A 15,590-nucleotide genomic window follows, 5' to 3' on the forward strand; every position below is an offset into this window, starting at 1 on the left:
CTGTGTTGGGTCTTCGTTTCTGTGCAAGGGCTTTCTCCAGTTGCGGCAAGCGGGGGGGGCCACTCTTCATCACGGTGCGCGGGCCTCTCACTATCGCGGCCTCTTTTGTTGCGGAGCACAGGCTCCAGACGCGCAGGCTCAGTAATTGTGGCTCACGGGCCTAGTCGCTCCGCGGCATGTGGGATCTTCCCAGACCCGGGCTCGAACCCGTGTCCCCTGCATTAGCAGGCAGATTCTCAACCACTGCGCCACCAGGGAAGCCCAGTCTTGGCATTTTTTGACTCACGCTTTCTTCATGTCCTCTTTGGGGAATTACTGCATGGCCGTAATTACGAGAGGCTAACATTAACAGTATTACCACATGCCTAACTCTTATTATGTAGTATAATCAGGAACATGTAACTTCAAAATAGACTATATGTAATTTGTTCTGTTATGCTAAACATTCAGTTCCAAATCTTAAAAATTTAACATGCCAGAGTGAAAATTTATATAAACAAAACTTTTTTATTGTCTTTCATTATCTTTGATAAAAAAATTAAATACATTAGAAATATGATTTCACTTGTAAAATAGTACCAACAAAGATGCCTAGAAACACATTAAATCTGTGAGTTTTGTGGTACTTGTTAAGGCTTGAACAGATACTGAAGGCTTTTCTATGCTTAGTCCATTCTTATCATTTCACCACTATATGAATTCTCTGATGTACAGTGAGTTGTGATTTCTGGATGAAGGCTTTTCCACATACAGCACATTGATAAGGTTTCTCCCCAGTATGAATTCTCCGATGTACAACAAGGTCTGACTTCTGGGAAAAGGCTTTTCCACATTCAACACATATATAAGGTTTCTCTCCTGTATGAATCCGCTGATGCCCTGGGAGGTGAGACTTTTGGGAGAAGGCTTTCCCACATTCAGTACAAACATAAGGTTTTTCTCCTGTGTGAATCCTCTGATGTCCAATGAGATGTGACTGCTGACAGAAAGCTTTTCCACATTCACTGCATTTATAGGGTTTTTCTCCAGTATGCGTTCTCTGATGTATAACGAGCTGTGACTTCCGGGAGAAGGTCTTCCCACATGCAGTACATTCATAAGGTTTCTCCCCAGTATGAATTATCTGATGTATAATGAGTTCTGACTTTCTGCTGAAGGCTTCCTCACATTGAGCACATTTGTAGGGTTTCTCCCCAGTGTGAATCCTTTTATGTATGATGAGGTGGGACTTCTCACAGAAGGCTTTCCCACATTCAGTACACTCATGGGGCTTCTCTCCAGTATGAGCTCTATGATGTATAATCAGCTGTGACTTCTGGGAGAAGGCCTTCCTACACTGATTACATTCATATGGCTTTTCACCAGTATGTATTCTCTGATGTATAATGAGGGGTGATTTCTGGGAGAAGGCTTTCCCACAGTCACTACATTCATATGGTTTTTCACCAGAATGAACTCTCTGATGGATAATGAGGGATGATTTTTGAGAGAAGGCTTTTCCACATTCAGAACATTCGTAAGGTTTCTCCCCAGTATGTGTCCTCTGATGTACAATGAGATGTGATTTCTCACTGAAGGCTTTCCCACAAGCGCTACAACCATAAGGTTTCTCTCCGGTATGAATTCTTTGATGTATAATGAGCTGTGACTTCTTGAGAAAAGATTTTCCACATTCAATACATACACAGATCTTCTCCCCAGTTTCAACATTCACATATTGAATAAGAGATTGTTTATCGCTGATGATTTTTCCACATTGACTATCTTCACAGTGTTTCACTCTATTATGAATTTTTTCATGCTTAGAATAGGAAGAACTAGGTGTTCTCCCATATCCAAAATTCTCATCTGTGTTTTTTCTTGCATAACCCCTATTACAACTGAATAGGTTTACAGTAGGTTCCAAGCTCTTTTCAAATGAATCACACTTATACAGTCTTTGTCTTGAAGTATCTAGGTCTGTGCAGTTATGAAATATTTTTCCAAATGCATTATATGTATAGTTTGACTCTTCAATAACTGTTTTGTTGTTGATGATTGTGACTTGCCTGAGAAGTCTGTCTTGATTTTCCTGATCTCTCTCCAGCTGGTCGCCTTGCCAGACCTTTAAAACGGAGTACAATGAATGATCCCTTGTGACACTTTCCAGTATGTCCTTATGAAAGTAAACATCTCCAAGTGTATCCAATTGATGTGTGTCAAGTCTAGTCTCCCTGTCTGAAAGAATAAAATTGCAGAGATAAAATCAAACAGATATAAAGATTGAGTAGAGGACAGAAGAGGTGAAACAAACGGATGATCCAGGATGGTCCATGAAGACAGAGAATTGGGAGGGCAACAGGCCATTTAAAACACAACAAAACATGTAAATTTATTGGGTGAGTAACTAAAGATGGACTCTACTTATGATAATGGTGGCATGAGGTAGTCATGGACTTCCCCTCCTCAGAAAACAAGTATAAAACTGAATAAAATAATTTTTAAAACAACCAATTCAGGGCACTGGAAAACTACCAAAGGCAGGCCACAAGGTGAAAAGTGTTTACTTGTCAAAAACTTCTACTTCATTAGGTAAGAATGGGGAGTTTGTGGCATTCTTTCCTAAGGTTTTCCTGTCTTGCACCCCTAGTTTATGGGGCGTTGAGAGATAACACAAATCCACAGGATACAGTTTTATGCTGATAGTAGAGCAGCTAGGAATTTAACAAGGAGAATTTGTAAGCAAAAGAATCATAGAAAGGTTGAGACAATGAACTCACCATACATTCCCACCTGACTGCTAAAATATTTGTGAAAAGAGACCCTAGTGAGCCCAGCAGTGATTGAAAGGCTGGGGAAACTTGCAAATTTCCTATGCTTTTAAAGTGTTCTGAGACATGCACAATCCAGGTGGCAAAGAGTAGAAGTCATACTGGCTTTAGGTGTCTAATAAACCTCTGTCCAAATCATTAGTTCACATCTATAGCTAGGCTTAATCAAACAAACAAAACTAAGCAGCGATATTAGTGATGACACTCCACAGAACAGAAAGATGTCACAGTTTAAGCCCAAGCAAGTGCCTCTAAAACAAAGCCTCTCAGAAGGAACAAAAGGATCCAAAGACGCTATAACGTATTGTCTACAATGTAGAGCTTTCAACCAAAAAATTACTAGACATATAAGGAAAAAAATATGACCTATACTAAGGAACAAAATCAGTCAATAGAAACTGACTCCAAATGGGTGCAGATGTTGGATTTAACAAAGACTTTAAAGAAGCTATTATAAACATATTCAAAAAACTAAGGGAAGATATTCTAAGGAACAAGTGAATAAACTGACAATTTCAAAAGAGGAGAGAAGAATATAAAAGAACCAGTTTGACTATAAAGAGGCAGGAAGAAGAAGTTTTGAGAGTAATGGAACTTTTCTGTATCATGATTGTGGTGGCAGTTAACTTACTCTATGCCTTTTTCAAAATTTAAAGAAAGAGTAACATTTATTTTATGTAAATTAAAAAATAAAAGAACCAAATGAAAATTCTTAAGTTGAAATGAAAATTTCACCAGATGGGCTCATTAGTGGATTTGAGACAGCAGAAGGTAAAATCAGAATCAGTAAACTTGAAGATATATCACTAAAAATTACTCAGCCCAAAGAACAAAAAGAAAAATTATTAAAAAAATACAATCTCAAGATCTGAGGAGCAGTTAGGCATTCCAGTATACGTGTAATTGGAGTTTAGAAAGGAGGGGGAAAGAGCCAAAAGAAATCTGGAGAAATGTCTTTAAAATTACCAAATTCGGTGGAAAACATTAATTTACACATACAAGAAGCTCAACAGACCACAGGAAGGATACCAAGACAACCAGCCAAATCAGAATTAAACTGCTGAAAAATAAAGGCAAAAAGAAAAATCTTCAAAGCAGCAAGGAAAAAAAAATGACACATCATGTATCAAAGAATAACAGTACTGTTGCTGAATTTTCAACACACATACACACAAAAACTGAGGTCAGGAAATACTGGAATGACACACAGTCAAAATACTAAAAGAAAGCAACCCATCAACCAAGAATTCTACATTCAATGAAACTTTAATAATGGCAAAATGAAGACATTTCCAGATAAACAAAAAAAGTTACCAACAGAACTGATCTACAAGAAATACTAAAGAAAATCTTTCTTGCTGAAGAAATAATACCAGATGATAACTCAAATCCACAAGACAACAGAAAAATTTTAAAGTATATGGGTAAATATAAAGGATTTAAATATGTGTAATTTTAAAAATATTTCCTTCTAATTTCTTCAAAAGACTTTTCAAAGCAAAAACAGTAACACTATACTGTCAAATTTATGACAAATACAAATATAACATACATGACTAAAAGAACAAAACAGCACAAGGTGGTTCAGGAGGGCAGAAAATGGAGCTATGCTAGTGCAAGTTTCTATAATTTGTGAGAGAAAAAAAAGCAGTATCAACATAAGGTGGGTTATAAGAAAATAAGTATCATATTGTAATGCCTATAGCAACATCACACACACACACACACACACACAGAACTACAACTAAAAATTAAACAGGGGAATTAAAATGGTCTATTAAGGACTTCCCTGGTGGCACAGTGGTTAAGAATCCACCTGCCAGTGCAGGGGACATGGGTTTGAGCCTGGTCTGGGAAGATCCCACATGCCGCGGAGCGACTAAGCCCATGCACCACAACTATTGAGCCTGCGCTCTACAGCCCGCGAGCCACAACTACTGAGCCCATGTGCCACAACTACTGAAGTCCGCGCGCTTAAAGCCCACGCTCCGCAACAAGAGAAGCCACCGCAATGAGAAGCCTGCATACCGCAACAAAGAGTGGACCCTGCTTTCCTCAACCAGAGAAAAGCCCGCATGTAGCAACGAAGACCCAATGCAGCCAAATAAATAAATAAATAAGTCTATTAAAAAATATTCTTTTAAGACAAAACAAGGTAACAAAATAACAGGGACCAAAAAAGAGATTAAACAAATAGAAAACAAATAGCAAAATGGCAAACATAAATCAAACCAAATCAGTAATTATAAAGATTTAGGAATGGAATAATTTTCCAATCAGAAACTGTCAGACTGGATAAAACTAATTATACATTGTCTAAAAGAGATTCACTTTCAATTCAAAAATAAATAAATAGGTTGAAAATAAAAGGATGGGAAAAAAATTTTAAGCATAAGAGATTTGTAGTAGCTATACTAAATCAGACAATAGAGATTTCAAGATAACACATATTAGAAATTAGGTATATTTCAAAACTGCAAAAGAATCAATACAGCAAGAAGATATAACAATTATAAATGTATATGTATCTAACAACAGAGCCCCACAAAACATGAACCAAAACTAACAAAAATGAAAGACAAAACAGACAAATTAGCAATTGCAGCTAGAGATTTCAACACCCCTCTCACAATGATTAATAAGACAAGTAGACAGGACTTCCCTGATGGCACAGTGGTTAAGAATCCACCTGCCAATGCAAGGGACACAGGTTCGATCGCTGGTCCGGGAAGATCCCACATGCCGCGGAGCAACTAAGCCCACACACCACAACTACTGAGCCTGTGCTCTAGAGCCCATGAGCCACAAGTACTGAGCCCACGTGCTGCAACTACTGAGCTCCGTGCGCCTAGAGCCCATGCTCAACAAGAGAAGCCACCGCAATGAGAAGCCCGCCCATCGCAACAAAGAGTAGCCCTCACTCGCCGCAACTAGAGAAAGCCTGTGCAGAGCAACAAAGACCCAGTGCAGCCAAAAATAAATTTTAAAAAATAATAATTAACAAATAAATAAAATTCAAGTCATATTTTAAATATATATATATTTTTTAAATAGTAGACAAAAAAAAATCAGTAAATATCAATGAACTTGACTTAACTGACATCTACAGATACCCCATCCAACAACAGAACACACATTCATTTCAAGAACACATTAATCAAACATCAGAATAGACTATATACTGGGCTTCAAAACAAGCTGCAATAATTTTATAAGGATGGAAATCATACAGAGTATATTTTCCAACCATACTGGAACTAAATTAGAAATAAATAAGAAAAAGAAATATCAGAAATATCCCCAAATATTTGGGAATTAATTAACATATTTGTAAATAAACTATGTGTTGAAAAGTCCAAAGAGAAATTAGAAAATAACTTGAATGAAAATGAAAACACAAAATATCAAAATTTGTGGGACACAGCTTCGTGCTTAGAGGACAAATTATATGCAGGTAATCCTCATTTTGCAAGATTTCAACAAGCATGAAATTTAGTTACTACAGTTTAGTTAAATAAGACCAGTCTGCCAACAACATAGTTCACACTTTAATGATAACAGTATGTCTAACAGCATAAAGTACAAACTTCACTGCTAGCTCTTCGGTCCATAACTCACTAAATAAATAACAGATACACATCATGATCAGTACCCAATCATTTCACTTCTTTCAAAGTCTGTTGGTGATTATTAACTTCACATCTGTTGTCCAATATATATACAGACAGCAAAGTGTATGGTTTGTTTCCTCCTTGCATCCCATTGATAAACCCACGTGACATTATCCAAATTATCCTAATCATCCAAAAATGTGTAACGGAAAGAGGGAATTGACCAACAAAGATGTAAATGCAGCAAAGAAACAACACATAACAACACTGGATGTGATTAGAAGATAGCTGACCATGTTGGCATTGCCACTATTTATGAGACTTTAGATATGCAGCCAGAGGAACTTAGTGAAGGCAAACTTATCAACATAAATTCCTGGGTTGTGATGGAAGGGATAAAAATATTTCAAAGAAAGTGATGCCAAAATTTTCACATTACTTTCGACATATTTCACAACACTGAAAGCACAAAGGAGAAAATGTTGGAAGCTGACCCAACCTTAGAAAGGAATATGACAATTCACTAAGGCACAGAGAACATGCTAACTCCTTATCATAAGTTATACAATGATAAGAAGGCAAGCACTGTTCAAACCACTCTACATAGTTTTTGAAAAGAAATAAAAGACATTTTAAATGCTTCCAATGTTTTAAATTGCAGAGTAGTAAATAAATATTAGTTTACTACATTTTCATGTCTATAAAACAGTTATAACCAACAGCAAGATAGCATTTTTTTTTCAATTTTTTTTTTTGATGTGGACCATTTTTTTTAAGTCTTTATTGAATTTGTTACAATATTGCTTCTGTTTTATGTTTTGGTTTTTTGGCCACAAGGCATGTGGGATCTTAGCTCCCCAACCAGGGATCGAACCTGCACCCCCTGCATTGGAAGGCAAAGTCTTAACCACTAGACCACCAGGGAAGTCCCCAAGATAACTTCTAATGTTTTGACAAAAAGTGTTTAAAGGTCAAAATCAATTACAATTTTTCCCGTCAATTATAAAAATTACTTGGCAAAGTTCTGGCTTCCATGGTAATTTTTATGGCCCCTTCACTACCATACAAAGTGAGGACTATCCATATTTAAATGTTCATACTAGAAAACAAAAAAGGTTTCAAATTAATGATCGCGCTTCCCTGGTGGCGCAGTGGTTGAGAATCTGCCTGCCAATGCAGGGGACACGGGTTTGAGCCCTGGTCTGGGAGGATTCCACATGCCGCGGAGCAGCTGGGCCCGTGAGCCACAACTGCTGAGCCTGCGTGCCTGGAGCCTGTGCTCCGCAACAAGAGAGGCCGTGATAGTGAGAGGCCCGCACACCGCAATGAAGAGTGGCCCCCGCTCACCACAACTAGAGAAAGCCCTCGCGCAGAAGCGAAGACCCAACACAGCTAAAAATAAAATAAATAAATAAATAAATAAATTAAAAAAAAAAAAAAGAGTGGCCCCCACTTGCCACAACTAGAGAAAGCCCTCGCACAGAAACAAAGACCCAACACAGCCATAAATAAAATAAATAAATAAATTTAAAAACCCAAAGTTAAAAAAAAAAAAAATTAATGATCTAAGCTTCTACCTTAAGAAGCTAGAAAAAGAGCAAATTAAACCTAAAATAAGTAGAAGACAGGAAACAGTAAAGATCAGAGTGGAAATCAATAGAAGATAGACAAACAATAAACAAAAATAAATGAAATCAAAACCTGATTATTTGAAAAAAAATTAATGAAATTGTTATGTTTTAGCTAGTGATGAGGAAAGAAGAAAACAAAGTATCAGTGTCAGGAATGAAAGACAGAACATCTCTAAAGATCCTATAGACATAAAAGAACAAAAAGGGAATATTATGAAAAAAAAATTATACCACTAAATATGACAATTTATATGAACTGGAAAAATTCCTTGAAAAAAAACCAAACTACCAAAACTGACTCAAGAAAAAGTAAATGATCTACATAGATCCACATCAAGGAAAGAAACTTAATAAATAAAAATCTTCCCACAAAGAAATGTCCAGATCTAGACTGATAAATCCTATCACTGTAATAAACCATAACCATGAATATAACAGCTTTTCTCAGTCTGTGAGTCCTTCTAGCAAATCAGCAGACCTGAAGGTGGTCTTGCAGACCCCCAACACAACTAGCAAACCAAATCCAGCAACATATAAAAAGAATTACAGGGCTTCCCTGGTGGCGCAGTGATTGAGAATCTGCCTGCCAATGCAGGGGACACGGGTTCGAGCCCTGGTCTGAGAAGATCCCACATGCCGTGGAGCAACTAGGCCCGTGAGCCACAACTACTGAGCCTGCGCGTCTGGAGCCTGTGCTCTGCAACAAGAGAGGCCACGACAGTGAGAGGCCCGCGCACCGCGATGAAGAGTGGCCCCTGCTTGCCACAACTAGAGAAAGCCCTCGCACAGAAACGAAGACCCAACACAGCCAAAAATAAAATAAATAAATATATAAAAATTAAAAAAAAAAAAGAATTATACACCATCACCAAGTGGAACTTATCCAGAAATATAAGGTTGGTTTGCTGTCCAAAAACCTATTAATTAAAATTCATTAACACATCACATAAATAGATCATTTCAACAGATACAGAAAGAGCATTTGTCAAAACGCAACACATTTTCATGATAAAAACACTCACCAAACTGGGAATAGAAAGGAACTTCTACAACCTGGCAAAGGGCATGACAATCTACAGCTAACATACTTAATGGTAAAAGACTGGATTTGCCCCATAAGATCAGGAACAAGACAAGGATGTCCACTCTCCATTCTATTCAATATTGTACTAGAGGTTCTGGCCAGGGTAGTTAACCAAGAAAAGAAATAAAAAGCTTCCAATGTGGAAAGGGATATTTAAAACGATCTCTATTTACAGATGACAAATTTATTTATATGGAAAATCTTAAAGAATTAGCTAAAAAACTATTAGAACTAGTAAACTCTATGAGTTTGCAGGATCCCAGACCAATATTCAAAAATCAGTTGTATTTCTATGCACTTGCAATGGACAATCCAAAAATAAAGTTAATGAAACAATTTCATTTACAATAGTATCAAATAGAATAAAATACTAAGAAGTATGTTTAACAAAGATGTACACAACTTATACTCTGAAAACTATAAAACATTGCTGAAAGAAATTAAAGAGGATCTAAATAAATGGAAAAACATTTCATGTTCCAGGGATCAGAAGACTTAATACTGTTAACATGGCAATACTCCTCAAATCGATCACAAATTCAACCAATCCCTATCAGAATCTGAAGAGGTTTATTTGTAGAAACTGATACTCTGATTCTAAAATTCATACGGACCCAGAAGAGCCAAAAAAAATGCTGAAAAAGAAAAACAATGTTGGAAGAATGATACTCCCCAATTTCAAAACTTACCACAAACAACAGTAATCAAGAGAGTGTGATATTGGCATAAGAACAGATATATAGATCAACAAAATAGTATAGACAGTCCAGAAATAAACCCTTTCATTTATGGCCAATTGACCTTTGGCAAGGGTACCAAGACCATTCAATGGGAAAAGGAGAGTCTTTTCAATAAATGGTGCTGGAACAACTGGATTACCACAGGCAAAAGAATGAAGTTGGACCCTTACCCCACACCATATGCAAAAATTAACTCAAAATATCAGATCAAAGACCTAAATGTGAGAGCTAAAAGTACAAAACTCTTAGGAAAAAAACATAGGGGTAAATCTTCATGACATTGGATTTGGCAATGGATTCTTGGATATGACACCAAAGCACAAACAACAACAAAAAAATAGATAAACTATACTTCATCAAAATTAAAAACTCTTGGGACTTCCGTGGTGATGCAGTGGTTAAGAATCTGCCTGCCAATGCAGGGGACATGGGTTCGATCCCTGGTCCGGGAAGATCCCACATGCCACAGGGAAACTAAGCCCATGCACCACAACCACTGAGCCTGCGTTGTAAAGCCCACGAGCCACAACTACTGAGCCCACGTGCCACAACTACTGAGTCCACATGCTGCAACTACTGAAGCCTGGGCACCTAGAGCCTGTGCCCTGTGACGAGAGAAGCCACCGTAATGAGAAGCCTGCGCACTGCAACCAAGAGTAGCCCCCGCTCGAAGAGTAGCCCCCATTCACCGCAACTAGAGAAAGCCCGCGCTCAGCAATGAAGACCCAATGCAGCCAAAACTTTTAAAAAATTAAAAAAAGAGTTAAAAACTCTTGTGCTTCAAAGGATACAATCAAGAAAGTAAAAAGAAAACATGGGAGGAAGTATGTGCAAATCATTTATCTGATAAAAGATTTATATCAAATAAGAATTCTATACAAAGAATTATATCTATATAACAAACTTTATATAAAAGTTCTATATAGGAACTTAATATAAAGAGCTCTTATAATTCAATAATAAAAGACAAATAACTCAATTCAAAAATGGATGGGGGGCAACATAGGGATAGGGGATTAAGAGATACAAACTACTATGTATAAGATAAATAAACAACAAGGATATATTGTACAGCACAGGAAAATATAGCTATTATTTTGTAATAACTTTAAAAGGAGTATAATCCATTAAAATGTTGAATCACTATGTTGTACACTTGAAACTAAGATAATATTGTAAGTTAACTATACTTCAAAAAAAAAGGGACAAGTGATCTGAATAGACATTTCTCCAAAGAAAATACATAAATGGCCAATAAGCACATGAAAAAATGCTCAACCTAATTAGTCTTCAGGGACCGTTTTGGTTCAACATAGAGTTGCTATATTACCCAGCAATTCTACTCCTAGGTACACACCAAAGGAAAAAAAAAGATGTCTATACAAAAACTTGTACATGAATGTTAACAGTAGCATTATTCATGTAGCCAAAAGGTGGAAACAAGCCAAATATCCAACAACTGATGAATGGATTAACAAAATGTAGTATATCAATACAATGTAATATTATTCAGCCAAAAAAGGAATGAAGTACTGATACATGCTAAAATGTGGATGAACCTTGAAAACATTATGCTAAGTGAAAGAAGGCAGTCACAAAAGACCACATATTATATGAATATTTATATGAAATATCAAGAATAAGGCAAATCAATACAGACAGAAAGCAGATTAGTGATTGCTTAGGGTTGGGGAGATGGGAAGAAGGGGTGTGATAGCTAAAGGGTATAGGGTTTCTTTTAGAGGTGATAAAACTGTCTTAAAATTGACTGTGGTGACAGTTGCACAGATCTGTGAATATCCTAAAAACCACTGCTGACTTTAAATGGGTGAACTGTACGGCATATGAGTTATATCTCAAAGCTGCTTAAAAAAAATAATAACAGAAAATTTCAGGGTACAGCTAGTGAAACATAGCTGTATTCACAATATGTAACCAACTTTATATTCCACTATTCCCCAATAAATATCTTTTATTAAAGTCAAGTAAGCCTAGAAAATTTCTATCAGAAAAGCCATGTCGATTTCTAACTCCAAGGATTTGTACATGTCCTTTCCTAGAGCTTGCCCTCACCTTCCTCCTTCTGCCTAAACCACACTTCAGATATGCTTCAAAGTAGCTGGTTCATGCTTTGAAAAATGCCTTCTTAAATTATGCCACATCTCTTTAGACTATAATTTTCACTGAACCCCTGAAGCAGTAACTATATTGGACATGCAATTTTATACAGCTGTAAATCTTGATGTCTTGTCTTTCTATGTATAACCTATGTTCCTGAAAAGCATTTGCCTTCTATTGTCTTTGAATATCTTTTAGAAAGGTACTAAAGATATGATTGTTGAGTGGATCAATAAGAAATTTCTGTTCTGTACATGGCTCACTACTACTGAATTAACTAGTTGTTGAACACCTACTACATGCACAGCACAGGAGCAAGAAGGAATAGGAGTCATCAATCTGGGTGGAAATGTAAGTCTTAGTTGCCAACCAATTAAAAACAAAACAAACTGATATTTCACTTCCTTTGTCTTCCATCTGCCAGATTTTCACCTGGATAGATCCAATTTGATACGTCTCTCTTCATGATCCATGGCTCTTCTCCTTGTTCCAACTTAGATATGACACCTGGTTTGGAAACTGGATACCCTATGATAAAAATAAAATTGAGGAATTGAGTTGACTACACTGAAGAAAGAAGAAAAGGTGCAGTTTTAGGAGCCCTACAATGAAGTTGTCCAGCTGGCCCTCAGCACAGTAATGACCTTCCACTGGAGAGAAGAAAGAGAGCAAAAAGTCACAAGTAGGTCAAGAACCCACCCAACTCAGTCAAATTCCAGTGAGAGGCACTGGATTGGCTAACTCTGAGTTGTGTCGGGAAGCCATCCTTACCCACTGAGACCAGGTGGCTGTAGTTCTCCAGCATCACATCCCTGTACAGGGTCCTCTGAGCAGGGTCCAGTTGCTGCCACTCCTCCTGGGTGAAATCTATAGCCACATCCTCAAATGACACTGGACCCTGTAATAACATGCTCCTGTTCAATCTGAATTGATCATTCTCATCATTTTTACCATAGTATACAAAACTACATTCCCAGTTCTACATTATGCCTATTGAGAAAAATGATGTAAAGATCTATCTTCAGCAGAAAGAGTCAAACACAGCAAGAGAACAGGAAAGCAAAAGAGACCTAATCACAAATGGAAATTTAATCAAGGCAGCATCCACTTCAAGTACGTGGATTATTCAACAAACGGTACATTTAGACAGGAGTATAGGTCAGGACATTACCTATAGGAAGACCCCGCCAAAAAAATTTCTTTTAGTCCTAGTAGCAGGAAATATTTTCTTTTCATTGAAAATTCAACTGATTTCTCTTTGTAGAGAATGCAAATCATGTATATGATATCCTCTAACTTTCCACTGTGTCTTCTCGAAATTTATATATAATATATATATATATATGAACTATAGTTTAATAGTGGTTTCACGTGGTTTCAAAATATATAATCTGCATATTACATAGTAACTCTTTTCAAGTCTTTATTTTTTGTTCTCTGTACATTTTCCCTAATCCTAATTTTTGACTTTCTACTCTTTTCTATTTCATTGTATGGAAATCAAGTACAAAGTAAGCAAGCAACTCACCTGAGACTTGGTCATCTTCTGCTTCTCTTCCAAAAGGGAAAAGGTCTGAGGAATCAGGACTAGGAGATAGAATGGAGCCTCCTGGAGCCAGAACTGACATTCACCAGTCTAGAAACACTACCACCAGAAGTCAGGTGGATAACAGGCCACCCTGTAGAAGAAGGTCATTTGGTCCTTACGGAAGAATCCTTACCGAACCACCACGTGAAGGAAGTCCTCTTGTGATTATAATATGATCACATAGAACTTGGACAAGGTGCATTTTTAATTGGATGAATGCTGATATGTCTTCTGTTGACTTACGAACACCTTATTGTTACCCTTTGGACCAGCAATTATATTTGTTGTTCTATATGCAGAACTACCATAAGACAATAATCATGGATATATATGTAAAGATTTAACTGAAGATGGAGCAGATCCGTGGCAACAAGAATGGGAATGGCGAAGTAGAAAACTGCTTCTGTTTAGGGAATATGCATTCCCATATTCCCTAAACAGAAGCAGCCAGTAAAATCCTAAGAGCTCTTTCATATTTTCCCCTAACTTGGCAAATTCTCTTGCCAAGTCAGTATTCATGGATTAAAATTGTTGATTTTGTTAATTTTAAGATGTTTCCTGTTTAAATTTTTATTGCTGATTTTTAATAGTGCAGTTGTCCATATTAAAAAAAAATAGTTATAGGTTGGAACTACTGTTAAACATGAACATACCACAGTGCAGCAAGATAGTTACCTGGTAATCTTCTCAGTCCCAGGATGGGTCATGAAGACATGGGCTGAACTCATTTAGAGGAAGTGAGTGCTCTCATGATAGGAAGACTTTCATACAGGGTATCCCAGGCTTTGTCAAAATAAATCTGGAAGAAAACAATCAAATAGTCATGCTCATCTCTGAACGCCCAGCTCTGCAACAAGTAAACAGCAGGCATTTAATAAATGTTTGTTGAACAGAATGTAGAAGGACTGCAATAAACTGAGGAAGAGGCAGGGCTGAAATCAAATCTTACATGAGAAAGAGAAAAAGCAGCCCTTCCTATCTGAGAACTGGCCTGGCACTCACAACTCTCCTATTTAACACGAACAATTACAAGAAACACCTATATCAGACAGGCCACTCCCTGACCAGGACAGATCAAGACAAAAACAACACCTCCCTTAAATCGTACCTGAACACAGACAAAACATCAACATTCTCCAGTTCACAAAATACCAAACATCCCCCTCTCCCAACTAACATGAAGGATTGCTACTTTACCTATCACAGCTTTAGTTTCAATCTAGTCATTCTTCTCTCTAGATAAGATTTATTAAAATTCCCACTCACTGAATTACCCCACTTCCTGACAACATCCAATTCAGAGCAAGGCCCATTCCCTACACCCTCCTCAAAGTCACCTAACACAAGGCCAAATCCTATAACAAGTGCTTTCTAACACCCTCTTATCGAGACACCCTTAAGGCTCCCCACTGTGTACGTGTTCCTAACAAGATGCAAGAGCAATAAACCCAACTTATTCAACTACAGGGTGTTACTGGTAGTCTTTGGCTCGATGGAATTGACAGTAATAATTCTGTCCCTTTAGATTTGTTTGGTCTTACATTCAAAGGATGTTTTCTTCTGTGAGGATATGAATGATGGAAGGAGATGATGGCTTGAAAAAACATCTGAGGAGGGGCTTCAACTTGAGAGCAGCCTCTGACCTACACAGACTGTAAAGTGAGGCATTTCCCAGTAAACTCGGACTAAACTTTATCAGCTCTGGGCCCATTAATAACCTCTAAAAATCACTAAATCACCAGGTGCAGAAATCAGAAATCTCAAAGAGCACCTCCACCCCCCACTCCCATCACAGCACTGGCCATATAGGTCCACAAATCACTGGCCACACGGATACCCCATCAGCGCACAGGCCCGCCATCCCTGACCCACAAATATCACAGCTCTCCCTATGACTGATCCACATACATACCCAACACTCATCCTAGAGACTCCCCATCACTGACCCCACAGACCTTCAATTACTGACCCTCATGGACCCCCGCCCCAGTAACAATTTCAGTCTTCC

At 37.5% G+C, this 15,590-nt stretch overlaps 1 protein-coding gene across 1 annotated transcript; it reads right to left on the minus strand.

Annotated features, from left to right (window-relative positions):
• Positions 1-679: 679 nt before the first annotated feature.
• LOC137759689 (zinc finger protein 300-like) lies at positions 680-13,615 on the minus strand. Its single transcript, XM_068536238.1, has 4 exons — positions 13,523-13,615; positions 12,766-12,892; positions 12,396-12,522; positions 680-2,213 (listed from the first exon to the last, which is right to left on the minus strand). Exons 1-4 carry the CDS (start codon positions 13,535-13,537, stop codon positions 680-682), a joined length of 1,803 nt encoding a protein of 600 aa, XP_068392339.1. The 5' UTR covers positions 13,538-13,615.
• Positions 13,616-15,590: the final 1,975 nt, after the last annotated feature.

The sequence above is a fragment of the Eschrichtius robustus genome, chromosome 2 (assembly GCF_028021215.1).
Source record: "Eschrichtius robustus isolate mEscRob2 chromosome 2, mEscRob2.pri, whole genome shotgun sequence".
NCBI lineage: Eukaryota > Metazoa > Chordata > Mammalia > Artiodactyla > Eschrichtiidae > Eschrichtius > Eschrichtius robustus.

What these genes read in the sequence shown, in the direction of transcription:
- LOC137759689 (XM_068536238.1), bottom strand. An exon ending in CAGCCACCTGGTCTCAGTGG is followed by an intron (nt 12,523 to 12,765) that starts GTAAGGATGGCT and finishes TTTTTATCATAG; the next exon opens with GGTATCCAGTTTCCAAACCA. An exon ending in GCAGATGGAAGACAAAGGAA is followed by an intron (nt 2,214 to 12,395) that starts GTGAAATATCAG and finishes TCTTTCAGACAG; the next exon opens with GGAGACTAGACTTGACACAC.